A 23,847-nucleotide genomic window follows, 5' to 3' on the forward strand; every position below is an offset into this window, starting at 1 on the left:
TGACACAGAAGGACTTGAGTTGAAAGACTTGAGCACTGAAATTACAATACAGAAAGGATTTGTCCAAGGAAGTTACCATCAGCAGGGTCTCTGAGACTCAGCTTGTCTCAGTTTCAGGTCACCAGCTCAAGGGAAGATGAGGAGTAAAGATTGGGCCCACCTTGGTCTCTGAAAGTGAAAGTCACTCAGTCGTGTCTGATTCTTTGCGACCCCAAGGACTATACAGTCCATGGAATCCTCCAGGCCAGAATACTGGAGTGGGCAGCCTTTCCCTTCTCCAGGGGATCTTCCCAACCCAGGGATCAAACCCAGGTCTCCTGCATTGCAGGCGGATTCTTTACCAGCTGAGCTACCAGGGAAGCCCCCTTGGTCTCAGAGAGATGGTCAGTTTCCCCAAGATTCCCATTCAGTTTCCAGCTAGAACATCCAACGTTCTCTCAGTCCAGATCTGCAGACTCAGAAAGAGTGTTCTGATCCTTCGTTGTTTTCTTAATTTTTTCTTCTCCAATTTTTTGCTTCTTTTTGCTTTAGCAAAAATTTCTCATGCAGTTTCTTTTTCTTTTGTTAAAATGTTTAATGGAACGATTTTAATGTTTGCCTGTCAAGTGTAATTGGTTTTATATTTGACACATATTGCATTGTTAAGGAAGTATCCCTCTATTCCTTTTTAAAAAGTGATTTTTAAAAATTAGAAATTACTTTTATCAGGTCTATTAGGACACCTATGCAAATGATTTCTTTATTTTTAACCTACTGCATTGGAAGGACTGATGCTGAGGCTGAAACTCCAATACTTTGGCCACCTCATGCGAAGAGTTGACTCATTGGAAAAGACCCTGATGCTGGGAGGGATTGGGGGCTGGAGGAGAAGGGGACGACAGAGGATGAGATGGCTGGATGGCATCACCGACTCAATGCACATGAGTTTGGGTGAACTCCGGAAGTTGGTGATGGACAGGGAGGCCTGGGGTGCTGCGATTCATGGGGTCGCAAAGAGTTGGACACGACTGAGCGACTGAACTGAACTGAACCTACTGCTAAATTACAATGTTTTATTTTGATTCGATTTTGGAATGATTTCTTAGATAAAGCCTACATTTTTCATACCACTAAATTATATTTGCTAGAATATTACTGACATGTTATATACTTACATTAATAAGTGAAACTGGATATAGTTTATTATTTTAGGCTATTACCTTGATTAGGTTTCTGGTTTGGAATTCTACTTTTCTTGAATATTGAATTAGGTGATTTTTGTCATTCCCGAATAATTTATAAATTATGGTTATTATTCCTTGTTAAAGTTCAAAGTAGAGCATGCACAGTAATTTTTATGTTTCATATTTCACATTAAATATTTATTACATTTAATTATAATTTGAAGATTTGCAGCTATGTTATTGTATTCTTTATGACTTGTAAATCTTTAATGCAAATTATTAAATCTCCTACATTTCTAATTTTAAAAATTTCCTTGACTTTTTTCTTAATTTATTATTTTTTTAAATTATTTCCCCCTTGTTCTTTTACTTTCCACTTGTTGTTACTATTCATTCACTTAACAGAGATTTCTTAAAGACCTTGTTTGGTTCACTACTGTATCTCTAGCCCTTGGAACAGTATCTGGCTCTTGGTAGCGTGTGTCAATCCGGTGGGATCTGACTCTTTGCGACCCTATCGACCGTAGCCCGCCAGGCTCCTCTGTCCATGGGATTCTCCAAGCATGAACACTGGAGTAGGCTGCCATGCTTTCCTCCAGGGGATCTTACCAACCCAGGAATCGAATCCAAGTCTCTATGTCTCCTGCATTGGCAGGTGAGTTCTTTACCACTAGCACCGCCTGGGAAGCCCTGGCTCATAGTTGGCACACATTCAATCTTTACTCACAAATATTGAACAGATTACTGTTTCCAGTACTTTGCTTGACTGTGGCAGTATCTATGCAATCAGGATGTGGCCCATGATGCCTTCAGGAGACTAGAGCCTGGATTAAGTTTGTGTGTTTCACTTATCATTCTACCCCCACCCCGTTTCTGTAACAGAGCATTTAAATCTTTGGCTTTTCCTCCAAGTAGTGTTTTGGCTGCAAACACTCTGTACATCAGAACTTTCTGTATATCAGAACTTTCTGATATACAGAGGCTTGATTCCTCTGGGTTCCCAAACCTCTGCCAGGCAGGCTATCATTGCATGAAGTGCCTTCCTTAATTCAACTGTGATTTAGGAGATGGTCTAAAAGCACCCAGATGGTTGTGGCTAGTTTTGTTATCTCTATTTTCATCATCATTCTGTGTTCTGGGAACACAGAATGGACACTTCTGTTTTGGGTGTATTCATATCCAGCTGCTCAGTAGGCTGCTGGGTTCTTATTTTTAGGATCACCAGCACACTAACATTTCTGGAAAAAAAATTCTTGGAAACTTTTTGAAGGGAAGGCATGTGATTAGTACATTTTTACCAATTTTTTTAAATTGGCGAAGACTCCTTAGGCTTTTGAAGGATATCTATGTTGAGTTAATCCCAAGGAGAAATCAGTAGTCTTCTTGGAGATGCTGCTTCAGCATTTTTATCATGTCATCAAAGAGTTTGAAAAATATTAAGTATCGTAATTTTGAAAAGTAATGGTGCTATTCGTAATTACTTTCTGAATTCATCTTTGCTAGTGGCTTGCTGCTGCTGCTGCTGCTAAGTCGCTTCAGTCGTGTCCGACTCTGTTCGATCCCATAGACGGCAGCCCACCAGGCTCCCCGGTCCCTGGGATTCTCCAGGCAAGAACACTGGAGTGGGTTGCCATTTCCTCCTCCAGTGCATGAAAGTGAAAAGTGAAAGTGAAGTCACTCAGCCATGTCCGACTCTTCGAGACCCCATGGACTGCAGCCCACCAGGCTCCTCCGTCCATGGGATTTTCCAGGCAAGAGTATTGGAGTGGGGTGCCATTGCTAGTGGCTTAGAAGATTGTAAAAAGAGGTTACAGTACTCCTGTTTGGTTGTTCTGTGACTGGATCATTATAAGGCTTCTCAATACCTGGATTTAGCTCCTTTATAAGCCTGAAAACTTTTTTTTTAAAATATATTTAGTTATCAGATAAGCATCATTTTTTTCCCTGCTTCTTAGAGAGCCTGCCCTACCAGCTATAAGTTGAATCCCTATGCCCTCTTTCCAAAGACTATTGTTTTTTTAACCACACATTCTTTGCAGGGGCTTATCTAGTCCTCCCTTGTTATATATGTGTGTGTGTGTGTCTGTGTGTGTATATGCTTCCCTGACACTGCTCTGTTTTGTGATTTGTTTTATAAATTTGCTTTGAGAACTGTGGATTTATTTTATGGCCTCCAAAGAAGCAGTTATAATGATGATGAGGTATTTTTGTCTGGTTGGTTGGTTTCTTTATTAAAATTCTTACTTAACTGATAAAACACCCTCTCCCACACTTTGACCTGTTATTTTAAAATCCTACTTATGATTCTTCTTGTTTCTCCATTTCAGGAGTTATCAAGCATTTCCAGACTCTGGAGACTTAACTTTTTGCTCTCTTTCTCTGTAAAAGTTTGTCTGGTTCCAGATGATCTAACTTAGGGTTACGAATCTCCCTAGGGCCTTTGTGTTGCGGAGGCTCTTTCAGTTGCAGGCAATGGCATCGCAATGACATTTTTGCGGGGGAGGCTCTTGCACTGTTTCTCGCTCCTTAGTTCTCTGTGACCTTCCCATCCTCACCCCGGTGTCTGTGTTGGGCCAGGTGGTCTGAGCAGACAGACCTGCTACCTGAGGCTCCATCCTCAACCCCTGGTTCCAGGTCCTTCTCCTCCACCCACCTCAGTATCTGCCCCTGCCCTCTTCCCCTCTGCGTGCACTCCCCGCTGTGAGGACCTACCCCAGGTGTTTCCCAGCTTCAAGTGCCCACTGCACGCCGATGACTCCCAGATGTATATACCCTTACCCCTGAGGTCTCCTGGGATCTAACTTCTAGAACTAAGTCCTTGATTGATTGATGTCTAACAGCGCCTCAAGCCAATGGCAGTTCAGACAAAGATGATCCTCCTCAACCCTTTCCTCCTTGACTTTCCCCATCTGAGTAACTGCATCACGCACCACTCAGCTTCTTGCACCAAAGATCTAGGGATGACCCTTGATTGGCCTTCCCCTGACCTACATCCATCTGCCAGCTCCACCAATCCACTCCCGCCCAGAGCACACCAGCTCTCAGCGCCCAACCATTAGGTCATTTAACAAATATCTATCAGCTGTTCCTGTATGCCAGGAACATACCTGTCCAAACCCAGGACTCGGCAGAATGCAAAGCAAATCCCTGCCTCCTCTGACTTCCTTTCTTGTGGGCCAGCCTTACATCACAGCAGCTCCCAGCTGTCTGCTGCTTTCGGTCTGCCTACTAAGATCCAGTCTCCAAAGCCCTGACTCAGATTACAGCACCATGCTGAAAATCTCCACCTGGCCTTGGGAGGCCTGGTGATGTGGTTCCTGCCAGTGTTGCCAGATAGCACACGGGTTGTTGTTTAGTCGCTCAGTCGTGTCTGACTCTTTGCGACCGCATGGACGGAAGCCCTCCAGACTCCTCTGTCCATGGGATTTCCCAGGCAAGAATACTGGAATGGGTTGCTATTTCTTCCTCCAGGGGATATTCTCCAATCAGGGATTGAACCCGCATCTCTTGTGTCTCCTGCATTGGCAGATGGATTCTCACCATAGTGCCACCTGGTTCCTCAGATTTTCTAAAATTCCATCCCTAATTGCATCTCCAAGCCTGACTATCACTTTGCTCATGAAGCGAAGACAAACAAATGGAGGTACAGGATTTAGAACATCACAGTGTCTCTGCTTCTAACTCGAAGTTAACTCTCCAGTAAATAAAGGAGTGGAAACCTAGAGAGCTAGCCGAGTTCAGGAAGCTGCTGGCACCACAAAGGTGAGGTGACCTAGATTCTAGGAAAGCCCAGGGAGCACAGCAGTGTTGGGCAAAGGTGCTGAATGGCTACATGAAGCTTATGGAGACACTGAAAGGTACAGCTCCTCCTGGACAAGGAAGCAGCAAAGGACAGGATCTCCACTGGAGCAGAAATACAAGCTTGCTACCAGCCATCATGAAATCGTGCTTCTTAAAAAGGAAGTGCCATGTGTTTGTGTGTGTTTCCTAGTAATAAACAATTTATAACAACAGCATCATATGGAGAAATAGCTTTCCGTGGAAATCTACAAAAATGATGGCTCTGGGTCCAAAGGCTGAAACTGCATTAGTTGAAAGCCAATTCATTGAACTGAAACCTGACTGGGCAATTTGATGAGTGCTCAATTTGTCAAAGAAATTATTTGCTGAATTTACCAAATGTACTGACTGTGCTTTTAAGAGCCTTTTAAAAGGAAGGTTCAATTTGATTACTGATGATGAAAGATTCTTTTTTGCATATTAACTAAGTGAAGATAGATAGGGCACCAGAGAAATTGACAAAAGAATTTTGAAACTGATGTTTATGTAATAAAACACAAAGTAGAGGCTGATAAAACCTCACCCCCATGAAATGCTATTTTTCCAACCAAAATGCTGACCTTTCATTTGCCATGGGATTGTTTTGGGTCTTTGTAATTTCTTTCAGATGCTTTGAAATGTTATTGTCCATTTTTTCAAGTATTTAAAGTAATTTTTTGGTCAGTTCTTCAGATAGCATATCAGCCTTAATTTTGTTCCCAATAATTAAGAAATTTTTGTTTTTTCAGTTGCTAATTTGTGTCTGACTCTTTGACCCCCATGGATGGCAGCATGCCAGGCTTCCCTGTCCTTCCCTGTTAATTTTAATGGTAATGAAATTAAAACACGGAAAGGAATTGGAATTTTTACCAATCCATCCTTCAGTGAATTCACTTGCAGAACACTGGCATTTTGGCCAATCGGCTCACTTTAAAAACCTGCCACCACTGCAATCTTGGGCCATCGCCACCCACACACTAAAGGGCTGACTTTATCTCCCCTTGGTGACCTTATGTGCTTATCAAATGTGCTGGCTGCAGCAAGAAGGACAAGAAGCAGCAAAAGCCTTAACCCCCGCATCCTGAGCAAGTGTGGAAGGGCTGGCAGTGTACTTCCGCCCACCCTTCCCATGGCAACTGGCCTCAAATTAACTTTCTTTCTTTTTTTTTAAACGCAGCCACCACCAAGTTCAAATACCATGAAAACAAAACCTCCAGCAACCACAGATTTCTAAGTCCCACTGACTGCTCAATTATCCCAAGTGACAGCTGAGCCAAGTTCGGGGATCACCCTACTGAGCTGGTTCCTGGTCCGCTGTCTGCCCCCCTCCCACCCCCACTGGGCAGCCATTACCCATAGAGCTCTTTGCAGAGGAGCGCGGTCAGTTTCTTCAAGTGAGGGAGACTGCTGGAGCCCGACTTGACAAAATCAGAGTCCAGGGAGAGCTGAGTGCTTAAATAATCTTGGATGGCTTTCAGATGCTCTTCTGGAATCCTGAGGGGAAAAAAGTAGAAATGACAACATGTTTTTTCTGTTCCTTTAGCCATAGACACCAACAGTAACAGGTAGAAGAAGAACTGTGTATTCTCAGAGCCTGCAGCTGAGACACGCCAACAGGAGAACCGTTTCCTGCACCTGGACAGGCTCCCTGGGTCTCAGTGAAGGGATGGAGAACAGGTCAGACAAGCATAAAGGGCCCATATGCAGGCTCCCTCTTAACCCACCCATAAAGGCTTTTCTGGTACGTGGGTGGGAGCCATACTCTACTGGCTGGGGATAGGAATCTTTATCCTTTGATAAGGAGACAGAAGAGCTCTGAAAATGTACAGAGGACTTGCTTTCCTGCTTCATCTATTCCTAAAGACAGAATCTAAGGGCTGAGGGATGCTCTAGTCTAGAGAAGGCAAATAGCTCCAGCTCACAGACCAACTCCCAAGTTCATGGCCAAAGGCCACTTGGAGCTCTGTGTCAAGGAGGTTCCCGGTCATCTGAGGCTCTGAGGGGAGTCTCTGTGATGAGTGATGGGGCTGGGGGTATGGTAGTGTGACAGCCTAGGTGCTGGGCCTTCACAGCTCCAACCCCTGCTCCCAGTCCCTTTCAGCTTCTGGATGAAGCACAGGGGCCTGAGTCAGGACCCATCCTTGCACAGGACAGCCCAGCAGAGGCAGAGCCCAGGCCTCATCACACCAGGGCCACCCCCGAGGCTGATCACACCTCTACATTCCATCTCCCAGTACTGGTTTTTTTTCTGGATAATTTTTAAAAATTGAATTTTTGTTCCTATAATAATGAACATTGTAATCACAGCAAGTATGCCCTGAACATACCATACTAGTCACTCTGTTTACCATGTTATGTTCATTTTCCTTTTTAAAAAAAAAAATTATATATTTATCTGACTATGCCAGGTCTTAGTTGCAGCACTCGGGATCTTTACTTTTGGCATGTGGGTTCTTAGGTGCAGTATGTGGGATCTAGTTCCCTGACCAGGGATCGAACCTGGGCCCTCTGCATTGGTAGCACATAGTCTTAGCCACTGGAGCACCAGGGAAGGCCCTCATTTTCTCCTTTAATCCTCAAATCAATGTTATGAGGCAGATATTACTATTATTCCTATTCCACAACCAAGGAAATGGAGTGGGGTGGGGGAGGGGCTTAAGGACGTCGATTTACATGTGTGAAAAAATTCATACAAGCCTTAAATAGCTGTGCTCCAGCCTTGACATGCAATCAAGGTGAGACTAGAGGTTATAGGTTTTTTTTTTCTGTAGGATCCTGAAAAGAATGAAAGGTTGTTGCTCTTAAGATTGAAAAGATGTGGATTAGCCATTTTGACTTATTTAAGTTAGTAACTATTCACATACCAGTCTTCATAATATTTAAGTTTAACCTATACTCATTCTGAGTCTTGATCCAGTTTCCGCCTCAGTCTGGTTTACTAAAAAGGACAAATCTCTCCTATAGCATTAAGACTTTAACAGTTTTCATGCCTGTTGACTTGTAACTTTGAGATCATCAGAATTTGCTTTAGGAAGGTATGTCTGTTAAAACTCTTGTCAAAAAGTGTTGACATAAAGATGTAGACTCTGTTTATCAGAGAAAGTTGATTTTACTCAGTAGTCGGGCTTCCCTCATAGCCCAGTTGGTAAAGAATCTGCCTGCAGTGCAGGAGACCTGAGTTAGATTCCTGGGTCAGGAAGATCCCCTGGAGAAGGAAATGGCAACCCACTCCAGTATTCTTGCCTGGAGAATCCCATGGACAGAGGAGCCTGGCAGGCTACAGTCCATGGGGTCACAAGAGTCGGACACGACTTAGTGACTAAACCACAAACCAAACCTTGTATTAACTATGATCTAACTGATTAGATCAAATTAGCTTGCACAAAAGACTGTGTAGTTTGTCTTATAATTAAGAATAATCTAAAGGCAGTCCTCTGTGTACAAAAGTATTTATTTCACAAGCAACATAGATTAACTTGCAACCACAAGGCAGAATCTTAGTTTTTTGTGCCCAGAAGAGAACTGAGGGCAGGCACCATGGTCCCTCCTGTGTGTTCCACCTGCACACGCCCATCTCTAAGCAGAAGTTTTAGGAAAGTTCCAAGGCTGTCTGTTAACTGAGAAGTTACACCAAAGAGGGCTTCCTAGCTGGTTCAGTGGTAAAGAATCTGCCTGCAATGCAGGAGACATTAGATTGATTCCTGGGCTGGGAGGATCCCCTGGAGAAGGAAATGTCAACCCACTTCAGTATTTTGGCCTGGGAAATCCCAAGGACAGAGGAGCCTGATGGTCTACAGCCCACGTGGACCGTCACAAAAGGGTCACAAAAGAGTCGAACAGGACTTAGCAACTAACAACAACACATCGAAGAGGGCCACCTCCTGGGCTCACTGGCCCTCAGCTGGCCCCTCCGCCCCATCTCAGGAGCCGCGTGGAGGCTTGGCTGAACACTTCGTCCTGCCCCACAGGGCCCTGAGTCCCTTAAGAAGACATGTCCCTAGAGAGGAGGGACTGATAAGGAGATACAGCTAGGAGAACACACGAAGAGTCAGGAGGAGATGGGCAGCAGGGACACCATTGAGCATCTTTGCCTATTTCCTCAGGGACTGAACTGCATTTGGCACCTAAAACCTCAAGGAAACTAAAACAATGGGCTCTGCATGGACTCTTTTAATAAGTATTTGTTATGCAGACACATATATCAGGATGATCGTGATAATGAATCGACATATTTAGAGCATATTTAGCTTCTTGGTAAATAGAGCGAGGAATTCCAGGAGGGTGCAGAGACTACAGCCTGGTAGGCCTGGAGAAGAACTAGAGGATGTGTCAAGGTGGAAATAGCAACCAGGTATCTTAGCAACCAGCGGCTTGTGCGTTCCTTCAGGCCTTCCCTTTGTATTTTGCCAAATCAGATGGCAGGGGAGCAGCCCTGGGTGTCATAAATGAAGCTTTCAAGTTGGAGATGTTGCATGAGCCCTGCCAATAGGATATTATTTGGGGGGACTTTTTCTCATAAGGAAACAAAATAAATGTTTTGAAATGATTAACACGTGGAAATGACTGTGTGCTAATTCACTCACTGAACACAGATCTAGGAGCTCTGACTCGAAGCAGGTGACGTACTGGGTGTTGGGGACACAGTTCCCCTCAGAGAGAGTGCCCTGTGGAAGCCATCCTTTGGCCTGTGCTAAAGTCAGGGCCTCTGACTGGCAAAATAACCAACACCCTTCCCAGGCAATACAGCCACCTCGCATCATCCAGCCTGAGCCTGCCAAGGGGGCAAAGGAGCTGCGGGACCTCACTGACATGGACGAGTCTGGTGCCACCCATGGGGCCAGATCCTGAGAACCCTGGATCAGGGCAAGTAAAACAAGCTGGTAAAAGGACTGCATCTCACACCTTCCACCACACAGGCTTCCCTGGTGGCTCAGATGGTAAAGAATCTGCCTGCAATGCAGGAGGCCTGGATTTGATCCCTGGGTCAGGAAGATCCCCTGGAGGAGGGCATGGCAACCCACTCCAGTACCCTTGCCTGGAGAATCCCATGGACAGAGGAGCCTGGCGGGCTACAGTCCATGGGGTCACAAAGAGTCTGACATGACTGAACACTTTCCACTTTCCATAACACTTTCCACCACAAAGACAGGAGCAGTACGCTGTGCAGACCTCACACCACCAATGGACGGTTGCTCTGGCCCGTTTCCTGGTGACAAGGATGGTGGCCACCTTTGCACGAGGCCCAGAGCAGGTCCAGGCTGCAGTGCAGGCATCTCCTCTGCTGGAACCATGTGAATCAGGGAGAGGTGTTTGGGATGGGAATAGATGTCATGTGAGTTCATGGGAGGCCCCGGCCAGGGAATCACAGCCTAGGCCCCTGAGTCTGGAGCAGGCCCATGCCATTTGCGGCAGAGAATCGTCCATCATTCCAGAATCAGCTCCTGCCCTGGGGCCTGGTGGACATGGAGCATCTGGGCAAAGCCATTCAGTGCTCATTCGGTCAGAGCCACCCTGAGAACTAGAGACCCACCATTGGGAGGCCAGTGGGCTCCATGACACCCTGTCCTGGGGTGGAAGGGGCACCCCCAGGAGGGAAGCACAGGGTGAGCTGCCTGGGTGTCGTGGGGCCCACCAGGTGGAGACTCACCCACTGGTGTCCATGGTCTGTAGTCTCTGGAACAACGTCTCCGAGAGGCTCGGCCGGCCAACCTCGGCGGCTCGAGGGTTCTCCGTGGAAGCAGGGGCCTCCTTAGCCTCGCATGGCCCCGCAGGTAAAGGGATGATGTTTCTGGGTGGCAACTCGGGTGGAGACACGGCCCCTTCTACCCAAGACAAGAACAGGACAGCCGTCTGGGCCGAGTGCACCCTCCCTCAGCATCTCCACCCCCCCACGCCCTCTGTTGGTGATCTCCCCGCCCTCCCGTCACGTGGGGTCCAGGCCAGGCGCCCAGCCACAGACCTGCCTATGCCTACTCTGTCCCTTTCCGTCCTTGCTCCCTTGCCAGCTGACTCTGGGGGAGCTGACCAAGGACAGGTCTTGGTGGTCTCTGACCCGGGGCCCAGCACAGAGTGAGTCCCATTGAGATGCTCTGCAAACACCCGCTGGGATAAGGTGGCCGTGCCGGGATGGGCTGCTGGCCTGGGATGGGTGAAATCAGCCACCTCAGCGGCTCAGCAGGACAGCCGGCTGTGGGGCAGAGCAGGGGCCCTGGACCAGCTGACGCTGGGTGCCCATCACAGGAGGAGTGGGGCGGGGAGCAGGCAGGCCCCAGCCACACTCCCACCCAGGCCCCCTTTGCACTGGACTTTCCAGTCCCATCCTTCCTTCTCTATCCCTCCAGACGCTCAGAGACAATGGAAGACAGGGAGGGGCTCCCTCCACCCAAGTGACCAACTTGGCTTGGGAGATGGGGCTCCTGCCCACTCACTGGGGAAAACTTCCTTCCTGCACGTAGCAGAGATTGGGGGCAGGGGTGAGTCCTGAGCTCCTGGGGCCCGTGACATCTTGTCCCAGGCTCTCCCCACACAGAATGGCTACCCCACGGGCCTGGCCACAGACCTCCCCCAGGGACTGACACCTTGGACTGCACTGGCAGGGGTTGGGGTGGGGGCGGGGGTGGGGGAGGGCTGGAGTGGGGGAGGGAAAGTGGGGTGGGGGTGGGGAGGCTCCACTTCAAGCCAACAGGGCCTTGCTTGGGGAAGGGAAGCCGGCCATAGTGAGATTGTGTTTCTCTTTCCAGTCCTTTCGGGGAGGCCTTTTTCTAGTGTTGGGGTCTTTTTCTAGACCACCATGCCCAGAGGGGAAGAAATGGGGTGGCGTGTGAGAGGAAATGCAGAGGGCATTTCAGCAGGATGGCATCTCAGTGTCAAGGCCCAGCCTGGACTCCTGGGTACTGCTGGGTGACACCACGCAGTCCCGGGCATAGCCCTGGCCCCAGACTCACGGTGGATGTGTCATCTCTGGCTATGTCACAGCCGAGGGCACCTCTTTCTGGGCCGGGGGAGGCGAGAAGGGACACAGCTGCCTCAGCCTGTGAGCTGTCCCCCTCAGCTCCTGCAGACCTGAGCACCTTTGAACACACTCTGGCTGGGCCTCACCTCCAGGAGCAGGTGGCTATTCAGAGCTGGCCCTCTGGTGAGGCCGCCGAGGCATTGTGCAATTGCTCGAGGTGGGTCTCCAGGGAGGTAATGGAAAGCTGGCCCGCAGAGGTGGGGGAAAGGACGCCCCATGGACGGCTGGGAGCAGCCAGACATAGGAGGAGCCAGGCCGGGGACCTCGGCACCTCTGGTCTCGTCTGTCCTTGTGGGGAGACCCCTAGGGGTCTTGTTGGTTCCAGGCCCTGGGACCTGGGACTTAGGGGGAGCCCTGGCCGGTTAAGAGTCTCAGTTATGTATCTCAGGGGTTTCTTTTAGGACCTGAACATTTGAGGGAAGAGAAGGGTAGCTCCCTGGCTGCACTGCCTCTCTCTGTCCGATTCTTGCCTGTGTGTCTGTCCTTCCACTGGTAAAGCAGCAGGACTGACTCTCATATACCTTTCAGGGGCTGTACCTTTGTTTTGTTTTGTTTTAATGACACTCTCATGAAACATCTTTCTCATCCTTCCAGTTTGGTGCAATGATCTCTTCCTCCCTTCTCTTTCCAGCAAAATTCAGCTAATTATTTTGACAATGATTTTAACAACATTGACTGTTTACTGTGTACTAGGCTCTGGGATCTACATTGACTCATTTGATGACACCGAGAGGTAGACAAGATTTTTAGTGTCTCTTTAAGAGAGGTCTGTGGTTTGGAGAGGTTAAGTAATTCATCCGAGGTCACACAGCTAAGAAGATGGGGAGCAGGAAGTTTGACCTAGGTCTGTCTGACCCCAGAGCCTTTGTTCCTAACAGGTCTTTAACCACCGTGTCACTCCCTCTGATAACCAGACCCACCTAATCTACAGGCACTTGAAGTGGGAGAAATACCCCAGAACTTAACCACGGGACTCAGATGGCAGGGACCCAAGGCACTTTCCCTCCGTCCTTTCCTACCTGTCTCCTCTTCTGGCTCATCTCCCGTGTCCTCCTCCTCCAGGGGCACAGGATACTGCAGGTGGGTCACCAAACCCATGTTTTCCTTCTTGTAAAACTCGATGAGCTGGTCCAACTTGGTGAAGAATCTCATGGGGACGCCTTCGGACGCCTGAGGACAAATCCCAAACAAGCACGTTGAACTGACTGGAACACCAGCCAACCACAAAGGCTGCCTGCAGCGGAGACCGACAAGACCGAGGGAGTGACCACAATCCAGAAAAAGTCCTGGGCTCCCGCACAGGGCCTGGCCACCATGCCCACACCCTCACAGCTGTAACCAGCAGCCTCTAACAGCCAGTCTGCAAAAGGCACAAATAGAACGGTTAAAAAAATTTTTTTTCTTTTGGTTTAAAAAAACACTTTTCTTCTAGAAAGTATTACGTTGCAGAAATAATGCATTTTCTTTATGGAAAAAATCTTAAATATATAATTAAATAAATCATCTGTAGTCCCACAACCCCAAGAGACACATTTTCAATAGTTTAGAATAGTTTTTCTAAACTATTGTGTATTTGTGTGTGTGTGTGTGTGTTTGGTAGGGGGAGTTATTAACCCTCCTTCCCCAAGAGCATTAATTTTTAAATACGGGGAAAATCTATTCTAGCAATTGTTTTACTTTTATGTTTTTCATTTTCGACATGATTCTGTATTACCAAAACTCAGAAAATGGTCAAGGCAGCACAAAAATCTTCCCTGATTTGTATCTCTGTTGCTAATGACAGGGCCAAGGGAGGGTAATTCTGGGTTGTTCAAATGCCCTGCGGCCAGGTCTCCTTATCTCTTGCTCAATGGCTCCAGCTGGAAACTCAAGTTCGACTGCAGCCGGTGTCTCCCACCTACGCCCCGCCTCTGCGGAGCCCCGCCCCCGCGGAGCCCCGCCCCTGCCGAGGCCCCGCCCACACGAAGGTGCCGCCTCGGTGACCACCCTCCCCAGGTGATCAGGTAGCAGGGCAGAATGAAGAACTGCAAGCAGGATATTTAGGGTCTCCTGGCTTCTGTACCCTACGGCTCCTAACCCAGCATGCCCCAGCGTCCTGCCCATCCTCCCTGTCCAGTTCCCTGATCCACTTCCCCTTGGTGTTCCATCCCAAGGAATTTGCACTCTGTCTCCCCTGAGGAAAGGGGAGAGACAGAACAGATTCCACTTCTGTCTCTCCCCTTTCCTCAGGCTCCACATTGGCCTCTCTGTCTCTCTCCACATGTATTTGTGTGTGTAGTACAATGCATACATGTATAAATCTATATGTGAGGGCACATCTGTGTGTTTGAGTATGTGGCTTAAGCTATTGAGTAAATTAGTAAAGAGTTTAACAAAAGGGTGTTTTGATTATTTTCAATAAATTCCCTTGCTTTCAGAAAGCCCCACAATAAAGCAATTTCTTTTGAGCATCATCGAACCAGAGAGATCTCAGCAGCAGCAGCCAGGCTACCTAAAAAGTAACCTAAATAGGTTCAAAACCCAAAATGAGAGGCATAACAAAAGTAATTTGACACGACACAGGGTCAATGAACTCGATTCAGTTAGAGCAGTCCTGATAGGTGTCATCCTGTTAAAGACTTTACAGCTAATGGATGACAAGCCATTAGGCATATGGAAAGAGGATGTGAAATATCAAAGAAAGTCAAGGTGAAATGACTCATGTGTGAGTCTGGAAAAGGGTTCTTAGCTGGAGGATGTCTGGGGAATGTGTGTCTGAGACAGCACATGAACTGTGGGAATTAGATGCCCCGATGCTAAGACACATATTATTTTATGTACTGCTAACAGCTAAAGCGTAAAACAAGATACACCATCATTCTGTGGGCACAGCTGACTTCAGAGATGTTTACGTGACAAGCACTTTAGAAATGATGAAATACGCTGGATACTAAGCGTGCAGAAGAACAGTTGTGTGTGTGTGTGTGTGTGTGTGTGTGTGTGTGTTAGTTGCTCAGTTTTGTCTGACTCTTTGCGACCCCATGGACTATACCCTGCTAGGCTCCTCTGTCCATGCGATTTTCCAGGCAAGTATACTGTAGTGGGTAGCCATTTCCTTCTCCAGGGGATCTTCCCAACCAGAGATCGAACCCCAGTGTCCCACATTGCAAACAGATTCTTTACTGCTTCGGCCACCAGGGGAGCCTGCAGAAGAACAGAAGACTCTAAAATTCACCTGAACACTATGGATCCAGTGAGTGGGGAGTGCTGTTGGTGAGAGAGAGACACTGGGGCCCTGCTTGTGCTAAGACTGAACACAGAGGCCAGGGAGCCAGGGCCTGGTGAACATGGGCTGCTGGCCGCCCAGGTGGTCCAGGTTCCCAGGAAGGTAGAGAAAGAGTCCAATCTCCAGGAAGGCAGAGCTTATGGAGGGTCTCCTTCCTGCATGTGTTGTATTGCAGCTCCCGGGAGGAGAGCAGCAAGGGCAAGCCTCAGGCACCTAAGGGACGGGTCTGCAGGCAGCAGACGACCCCAAAGCACAGACTTGCTGTGCACGCGTGGGTCAGTGGGGAGGGAGCAGGCTGTCTGAGCAGGTGGACACAGACACAGGGACGCAGAAGAAATGGTGAAGGCAGGACGCCAGCGGGGCCACAGGGCTCCCTGGCGGAGATGTCCCTGAGAAAATGTCCTCATAAGTCTCCGTCATTGGCACTGAGACTTGAAGCGCTTTGCAGACACTCCTTGAGAGCTGAGGTTCAAAGCACATTCAAGAGGAGCCGGAGGAGAGAAAGGTCAGGGTGCCCAGGGTTGTGGCGGCTCCTGAGCTGACCAGGCTCATTCAGGGGGGTCTGGACATGGGGGTTGGAGGCTCCGTATGCCCAGGAAGGAGTAGCCCAGCCACGGCCTTCTCACGCCTGCGCTGGGCTGAGAAAGGCCCTCCATCGAGGCAGGATGATGGCCAATCAAAGCCGACATTGGGAGTCGGGGCTTCCAAGTGGACAGTGCCTTGACCGTGGGGAATTGGCGCCTGGTCAAGTCCATATGTGCCTGCCTGTGGTGCAGCCCATTGTTGGGGACAGGGTCTGCTTGCTGTCATGTCCCCAGATGGAGCTGCAGGGCTGGACTGTCAGGGCAGGGATGCTTGGCGATTACTGCTTGGACGGACTTGCAGTACCGGGGTCAGGATGGACACTCGGGGGGAGAAAGGGGCAGAGACAGCCCTCAGTGGGCCTGGGAGGAGGTATGGAGAAATGGCTGGGGGAGTGGAGGTAGCAGGGGAGCACTTCCTCCCTTTACACTGCTCCCCCAAACTGATCCCCCCAAAGTGATGCCTTTTGAACAATTTAATGCAAAATGTCTGTCTGCGAGGTTGTTGAGTGTATTGTCAGAGCCAGGCAGGAAACAGATGCCACATTCAGCTGGGGGGCTTGGGAAGAATTTAGTGGGCGGGGTGTAGAATACCAATAAGAGGGGGTGCGGCCGTCCACCACCAGTGAAGTGGGGCGTCAGTGTTCACCCTGGACCGACCACGGGGGAGGGTGGACTCGGGACCCACAGATGCTGCCGGCACAGGAGCTGAGGCCTCTGTGAAGCCAACCCCCAGGCCCTACAGGGAGGGAATGGGGGCGGAAGGTCCCCCGCCCTCCATCACCCAGCTGTGCATGGCATTTGCCCAACCCACAAGAAACCAGGAGACTTGGAGGGCGTCTGGGCTCGAAAGCAGCCAGCAGCCGCACGCAGAGCCCGGGTGACAAGACGCCCGGGAAGCGGCGGGAAGGCAGGGCTCCCGAGTCCTGCGGGCAATGGCAAACCCCACAGCGGGAAGGGGGACCAGCCAGGCTTCTGGGGCAGGGGCCTCCCTGGGTCCCTAACAGCCGCCAGACTGCCTTCCTCATTCCGCAGCCGCTGCCTTCCTGTAGAGATCCCCCAAGTCATTTTGAAACAGAGAAGGAAACCCTGAAGCTCTAGCTAGCAGAGCACTGCAGACGCTGCCCTGTGCAGTTAGAGATGGGGGATTTCTGCTCTATGACAGCCCTTGCTCCACAAACAAATACAAATGCCTTCTCTCTGGAGCAGACTCCTAGCACACAGAGCAGACAGCATGATCTGAAAAAGCCCAGAGCAGCAATTCCTACGGTAAGTTGGCTTTTCATTCACAACGTGTGGGGCAAAGAACAGGCAGCCCTCAGGGATCGACTGAATGGACATGACTTTATGTTCATCACCAGAAGTGATACAGAAGGGGAAAAAAACACACACACGGTTAGTTCAGATCCTGGGACAAAGCACCTGAGTGATTTCTCACCTCCCCTTTCCAGGTCTATGGAAATTTCCAGGTGATTTCCAGCAAGATCGTTTCAGGATCAGTGGAGAGTGACTCACCAAGCCCAGCCGGGCCTGCTCCCTCTACAAGCTGATGAGTTTTTGGAAGAGAGGGACTCTGCTTGGTTCAGTCTTACGTGGTCGCCCAAGTGCCTTGCAAGGGTAATGACAGGCCCTAGCCCTGTTCGGGGAGATGTGTGCCTTGCCTAAAACCAACCTCACAGTTGAAAAGCTCTAGCTGGAGACACAGAAATGTGGCTTACTGAGCTGGGCCTGGCCAGGAGAGGTCCCTTCACCCTACGGCTTGGCACATGTGCGTACCCACGTACAATACTTCTGGGGAGGTGCAGAGCATGGGGGATCCCCTCCACCACCCAGGCCACCAGGGTCTTTAAAACAAAGGACAGCGGATGTCCAGACTGTGGGTGGCTCGTGGCTGCGGCCTCTGAGAAAGGCTTTGTCCCCGGAAACAATTCTTGCGCTCTGACTTTCAGGCGTGGTCCAGATGGAGGGGGAGCAGGGCAGGGAGGCCGGAGCGCTGGGCAGGCTGAACTTTCCCAGAAGATAATTTTAACCTCACACTGTCTGCTGTCTCTAAGTGGGGAACTGAAAGGAGGCGAGCCCCACCAACCCCTGCCCCACCTCAGGAGGAAGCCAACCAGGGGGTCTGGAAGAGGCTGGCACCTTCATTTTAAAATGAAAAGGCTATACAAGCATTGTGGAAATTTTACAAATAATGGGAAAGTGTTAAGAAGTGGGGTGGGGGAGGGGATTTGCTCATTACCTCACTGCAGCAAAGTGTTTCTTTTAAGTCCAAAGGAAAGTCTCTGTGCTCTGCTGTACTGTCATGTCCAGCTCTTTGCAACTCTATGGACTGTATCCCACCAGGCTGCCCTGTCCATGGGAATCTCCGGGCAAGAATCCTGGAGTGGGTTGCCGTGCCTTCCTGCAGGCGATCTTCCCGAGCCAGCGATCGAACTTGTGTCTCCTAAGTCTCTGGCATTAGGCAGGCAGGTTCTTTACCACTAGCGCCACCTGGGAAGCCCAGGAGAGTCTCTAGAAAGATCTTAAGTGGGGAAACAGCCCCATTTGTCTGCTGTGAGGAGAATGGGAGGGAGGGGTGTGGGTGGCCGGTGTCATGACCATTTGTTTTCCTGGTGAGGATACCCTCGGCCCGAGGAGGCTGGAAGCGTGATGGAGGCCTCAGAGGCGGTAGCTGGGGAGAGCTGGATTCAGCCCAGACCTTGGGGCTGCCAGACTTGGGGCTCCCACCTGTCCAGAGAGGCAACTGCCCTGATGGAGTGGAACGAGGGAAAGTGTGGAATCTGGCTGTCTGGGCCCAGCACCCCCCTCCCACTTCCATCCCCAGCATCTCTCCCTCCACTCAACAATCAGCCCTGCTGGGGCTGGACTCCCGCCCCGCCCTGTCCTGCCCACCTCTCACAGTCTGGAAGCCATCTCCCCCAGCCCTGTCTCTGCCCTGCCCTCTGCCAGCCCCTCAAAGGCTTTCCTTGGTCTTCCTTCTGCCCTCAGGACTGGTCTGAGTCTTTAATCGCCTCCTCTTCCCCCAAATCTCCAACTTGGGGAAAGGAGGGAGAGGCAGAGGGACCAGGTCACGGATCTCGTGGTTCTGTTGGGGCCTGCAGAGTTTGGGTTTTGTTCTAACAGCAGAGTAAGTAGGCACTGCCCTACTCCTGCCCCTCCCCACCCCAACATCCCCACTCTGAACTGGGGAGGGGCCGTGGAGGGGGAGGGCGCCAGGGTGGAGATGGACCTGGAGCAGCCTTGTTAACACACCTGGGAGGGGATGGTATCTGACCCGGAATCGACCCCCGAGGTGTCTCCTTAGAAGCCCTTCCTCTTTCCCTGCACGTCCCCTCCTTTCTTGAAGACATGTGTGATCTGTCTGCTTCCTTTCCTTGCTCTTCCTTTGAAGTGGCCAGAGCCCAGGGCTTTGGGGCTAGGGCCAAGGAGGTGGTCAGCCGGCAGGGGATGTAGGTGGAGCAGGCAAGGTCAGGGCCTGGCCGGGGCCTGGGGCAGCCGAGCAGGAGACTGGCAAACGATGACAGATAAGGAGAGATGGGAGCTGGGCTCCTTGTTGCTGGAGAAGGGAGTGGGGATAGGCTGAACTCTGCAGTATCGGGCTGGAAGGGGAAGCACCAGTGTGAGCGCAGGTTAATATTTTTTACGAATGCAAGTAAATACTGATGCAGGTGTGTGAGTGTGTATGCTTGTCCACACACATTTCCTAGCTCTGTCTTCCACGAGGATCCAAAAGCAATAACTTCCCAGTTGCAATGAGCCTACCTAAATACTGCAGTGCTAAGTCTAGTGCTAAGTCGCTTCAGTCGTGTCCGACTCTTTGGGACCCCATGGATTGTAGTCCACCAGGCTCTTCGTCCATGGGATTTTCAGGGCAAGAATACTGGAGCGGGTTGCCATCTCCTTCTCCAGAGGATGTTCCCAACCCAGGGATGGAACCTGCAGGTTCTTTACCACTAGCGCTGCCTGGGGATCCCAGGTGTAAGCACTGTAAGTCCCCTGCATATGAATGAGTTGCATTCTGAGAACAGGTTCATAAATCCAATTTGTCTGTATAAAGTCCAATAAAGTTAGCCTAGGTACCCGACTGACACAATTGGCCATATAGTACTACACTGTAATAAGTTTATACTTCTTTCCACACAAATAATATATAACAAACAAACAAGAAAACAGTTTTAATCTTACAGTACGACACCTTGAAAAGCACAGTAGTACAGTACAGCAGCTGGTGTACAGGGGCTGGCATCAAGTGAACAGGCAAGAAGAGTCACTCACTGGAGGAGGGAGAGCAGGTACAGCTGAAGGATTACCGGCAATAGGAGATGGAGGGCAAGCTGCAATGTCGCTCATGCCTGACGCTGATGGAATGCACGTTCACCTCCTTGAAAGCTCACAACTTGAAGGTCTGTATGTAGGAGACTTACTGTGCTACCCTCCACTAAGAGGAACCAGCTCCTTGGATAGCTGAACTTAGGGTCGGAACAGGAAAGGTATAAGGTGAGCCTGGAACATCTTTTATCCCAGAAAGTAAATGTTCAAAAAATGATGCAGATTTGTCAAAAGGATTCAGGAGTCAGGAGACGACAGATAGGATGGTTGAAAGGACCATCTGGCACAATCTGAGCATCAAAATGCATACTAAAAATAGTGATCATTTATTGAATAAAATAGGAGTTCATGAGTCTATACAGATGTAAACAAATGAGCCAGGAAAGCTCTTTTCACAGTAGAATGCCAACTAGTAACTGTCACGGGGATGATGGGAACAGTCACCATTTGGCAACCATCATAGTAATAATGGATTCAGGAAAGAATCAACAGATGCCAGAGATGCCAAGCCTAGTGGGTGAGACTTTGAGGAGGAGCGGGCTCTCTAGACTGTCCCAACGTGTCTTCTCACAAAAGAGTGCATCCTTTAAAAGGGGAAGATAGCACCTTTTCAAAGAGGAAACTTGGCTAACCCCACGTTAACCAAGCGGCAAAGTTAACTTCCCCAGTCATGGGACAAAGTGACACGGTGCTCTCCTGGGCCAGTACACGGAGGACACAGCAGTGCTTCTGTGGTACCTACCAAAATGCAGCCCCTGGACCCAGTTGCATGGAGACACCTAAAAACCCCACACTGAGGGGTAGGCTACAGAATTACCAGCCCATTCTGTACAAAAATGCCAAGTTTCATCAAACTAGTCAATCCTAAAGGAAATCGACCCTGAACTGATGATGAAGCTGAAGCTCCAATACTTTGGCACCTGATGCGAAGAGCCAATTCACTGGCAAAGACCCTGATGCTGGGAAAGATTGAGGGCAAAAGGAGAACGGGGCGGCAGAAGATGAGATGGTTGGATGGCATCATCGACTCAATGGACATGAGTTTGAGGAAACTCTGGGAGATGGTGAAGGACAGGGAAGCCTGGCATGCTGCAGTTCATGGGGTCACAAAGAGTCAGACATGATTGAGCAACTAAATAAGAAAGTGAAAGTGTTAGTCACTCAGTCATGGCCAACTCTTTGTGACTCCATGGACTGTAGCTTGCCTGCCAGGCTCCTCCGTCCATAGAATTCTCTGGGCAAGGGTACTGGAGTGGGTTGCCATTCCGTTCTCCAGGGGATCTTCCCAACCCAGGGATGGAATCAGGGTCTCCTGCATTGCAGGCAGATTCTTGACCGTCTGAGTCACCAGGGAAGCCCCTAACGACAAGGGATGCTATATTTACAAGCAACAAAGGATCCTGGATTAAACTTTGGGCCAGAGGGGCAGGTATAAATAAATAAACACATATTTGTTTACATATATAAATATTTGTTTATATGTGAGTATATATATCTTATATTTTATAAATATGTAAAGTGAAAGTCACTTTGTTGTGTCAGACTCTTTGTGATTCCATGGTCTGTATACCTATACATGGACTGTATAGGTATACAGTCCATGGAATTCTTTAGACCAGAATACTGGAGTGGATAGCTGTTCCCTTCTCCAGAGGGTCTTCCCAACTCAGGAATCAAACTGTGGTCGCCTGTATTGCAGGCAGATTCTTTACCAGCTGAGCCACTAGGGAAGCCAAGAATACTGGAGTGGATAGCCTATCCCTTTTTCCATGGATCTTCCCGATCCAGGAATCAAACCAGGGTCTCCTCTGTTGCAGGTGAATTCTTTCCCAGCTGAGCTACTAGGGAAGCCCTTAAATATGTATATGTAAAACATATAAACAAATATTTATTTTTAATATAAATATTAAGTAATATCTATATATTGCTGTAAAGGACATTATTAAGACAACTGGAGAAATTTGAATGGGATCTGAAGAGTCTATGTTAATTTCCTGATTCTGATGGTTGAACAATGGTTATGTAAGAGAGAGTACATATTTAGGAAAAACACATTGAAATATTTAAGAGTGATGGGTCATTGTCAGCAACTGACTCTCCAATAATTAAAAAGATAATAATAGCATGAGAGCAAGAGAATGAGAAATTATTATGCTAAAATGTTGACTGGGGAAAGTGAATGAAGGGCATACAAGAAATTTTTGCACTATTCTTGAAATTTCTATAAATCTGATGTTATTTTCAAAATAAAAAGTCAAGAAGGTAATCAGGGTGGAAAAGATCTATATCCTAATCAGGATAGTGGTTCTATAGAAATACTCTTTTGAACTATACATTGTAATAAAACATTTTTAAAAAATTAGAGTGTGAACCTAACTCATTTAATTAACGTTCACACAAGAACAGACACACACCCAGAGGGGGAGGGGTTTAAAAGATTTTGTCCAACTCCTGTCAGAATAACCAGGAGATTTTTCACAAAACTAGAATAGATAATTCCAAACTGTATACAGAACTGCAGAAGAGCCAGAATTGCTGAAGCAATCCTGAGGAAAAAGAACAAAACTAGAGGTGTAACCATCCCAGACTTCAGACTATACTGCAAAGCTACAGTGATCAAAACAGAGTGGTACTGGTACAAAACAGACACAGATCAACAGAGCAGAACAGTAGCCCACACACAGGGACCCAGGAGTAAACCCACGTGTCTATTGTCAATTGATCTGTTACAAAAGGGCAAGAATATACATAGAGTAAAGAGTCTCTTCAATAAGCGTGTGCGTGCTAAGCCACTTTAGTCACGTCCAACTCTTTGCAACTCAGGCTCCTCTGTCCATAGGACTCTCCAGGCAAGAATCCTGGAGTGGGTTGCCATTCCCTTCTCCAGGGAATCGTCCCGACTGAAGGCTCAAGCCCACAGTGTCTTACATCACCTCCTCTGGCAGGTGGTTTCTTTGTCACTGGCGCCACCGGGGAAGCCCTTTGACAAGTAGCGGTGGGAAACCTGGACAGACAGTCTTGGACTAGAACACTCCCTCACGCTTTATACAAAGATAAACTCAAAAGGGTTTCAAGACCTAAATGTAAGACATAAAACCATAAAACTAAACAGAGCATAGGTCTTTGACATAAATTGTATCAATATGTTCTTGGATCAGTCTCCTAAGGCAAAAGAAATATAAACAAAAATAAACAAATGGAACCTAATTAAACTTAAAATCTTTGCACACAAAAAAGGAATCCATCAGCAATGTGGATCAATAAAACCTATAGAATGGAAGAAAATATTTGCAAATTATGTGACCAAAAACAGGTTAATATTTAATGTACAAATAGCCCATACAGTTCAATAAAAAATACAATAAAAAATAGGCAGAAGATTTGAATAGACATTTTTCCAAAGAAGACATACAGATGGCTAACAAGCACATGAAAAGATGCTCAACATCACTATTAGAGAAATATAAATGAAAATCACAGTGAGGAATCACCTCACACTTCTCAGAATGCCTATCCTCAAAAAGTCTACAAATAACAAGTGTTGATGAGGTTGTGCAAGAGCAAGAGCGAAGAATCCTTGTACATTGTTGGTGGGAATATAAATTGATGTGGCCACTTATGGAAAGCAATACGGAGGTTCGTTTAAAAGCTAAAAATATAACCAGACTATGATCCAGC

The 23,847-nt window shown here is 48.3% G+C and overlaps 1 protein-coding gene and 1 non-coding gene across 2 annotated transcripts in view; both read right to left on the bottom strand.

The window, feature by feature from the left end:
- Positions 1–23,847, bottom strand: part of INPP5D (inositol polyphosphate-5-phosphatase D) — a 137,525-nt gene that overhangs the window by 66,544 nt on the left and 47,134 nt on the right. Inside the window, exons 3-5 of the mRNA XM_086394204.1 lie at positions 13,014–13,164; positions 10,630–10,804; positions 6,336–6,476 (exon numbers count right to left, since the gene is read on the bottom strand). Coding sequence (XP_086250330.1) covers positions 6,336–6,476; positions 10,630–10,804; positions 13,014–13,164 — 467 coding nt within the window. The remainder of the gene's footprint in view (positions 1–6,335; positions 6,477–10,629; positions 10,805–13,013; positions 13,165–23,847) is intronic.
- TRNAG-ACC (transfer RNA glycine (anticodon ACC)) lies at positions 7,461–7,533 on the bottom strand. Its single transcript has one exon. It is a non-coding gene; the product is annotated as a tRNA-Gly (tRNA).

The sequence above is a fragment of the Bos grunniens genome, chromosome 3 (assembly GCF_055505025.1).
Source record: "Bos grunniens cultivar Pamir isolate PY7600 chromosome 3, Bosgru_T2T1.0, whole genome shotgun sequence".
NCBI classification, from domain to species: Eukaryota; Metazoa; Chordata; class Mammalia; order Artiodactyla; family Bovidae; genus Bos; species Bos grunniens.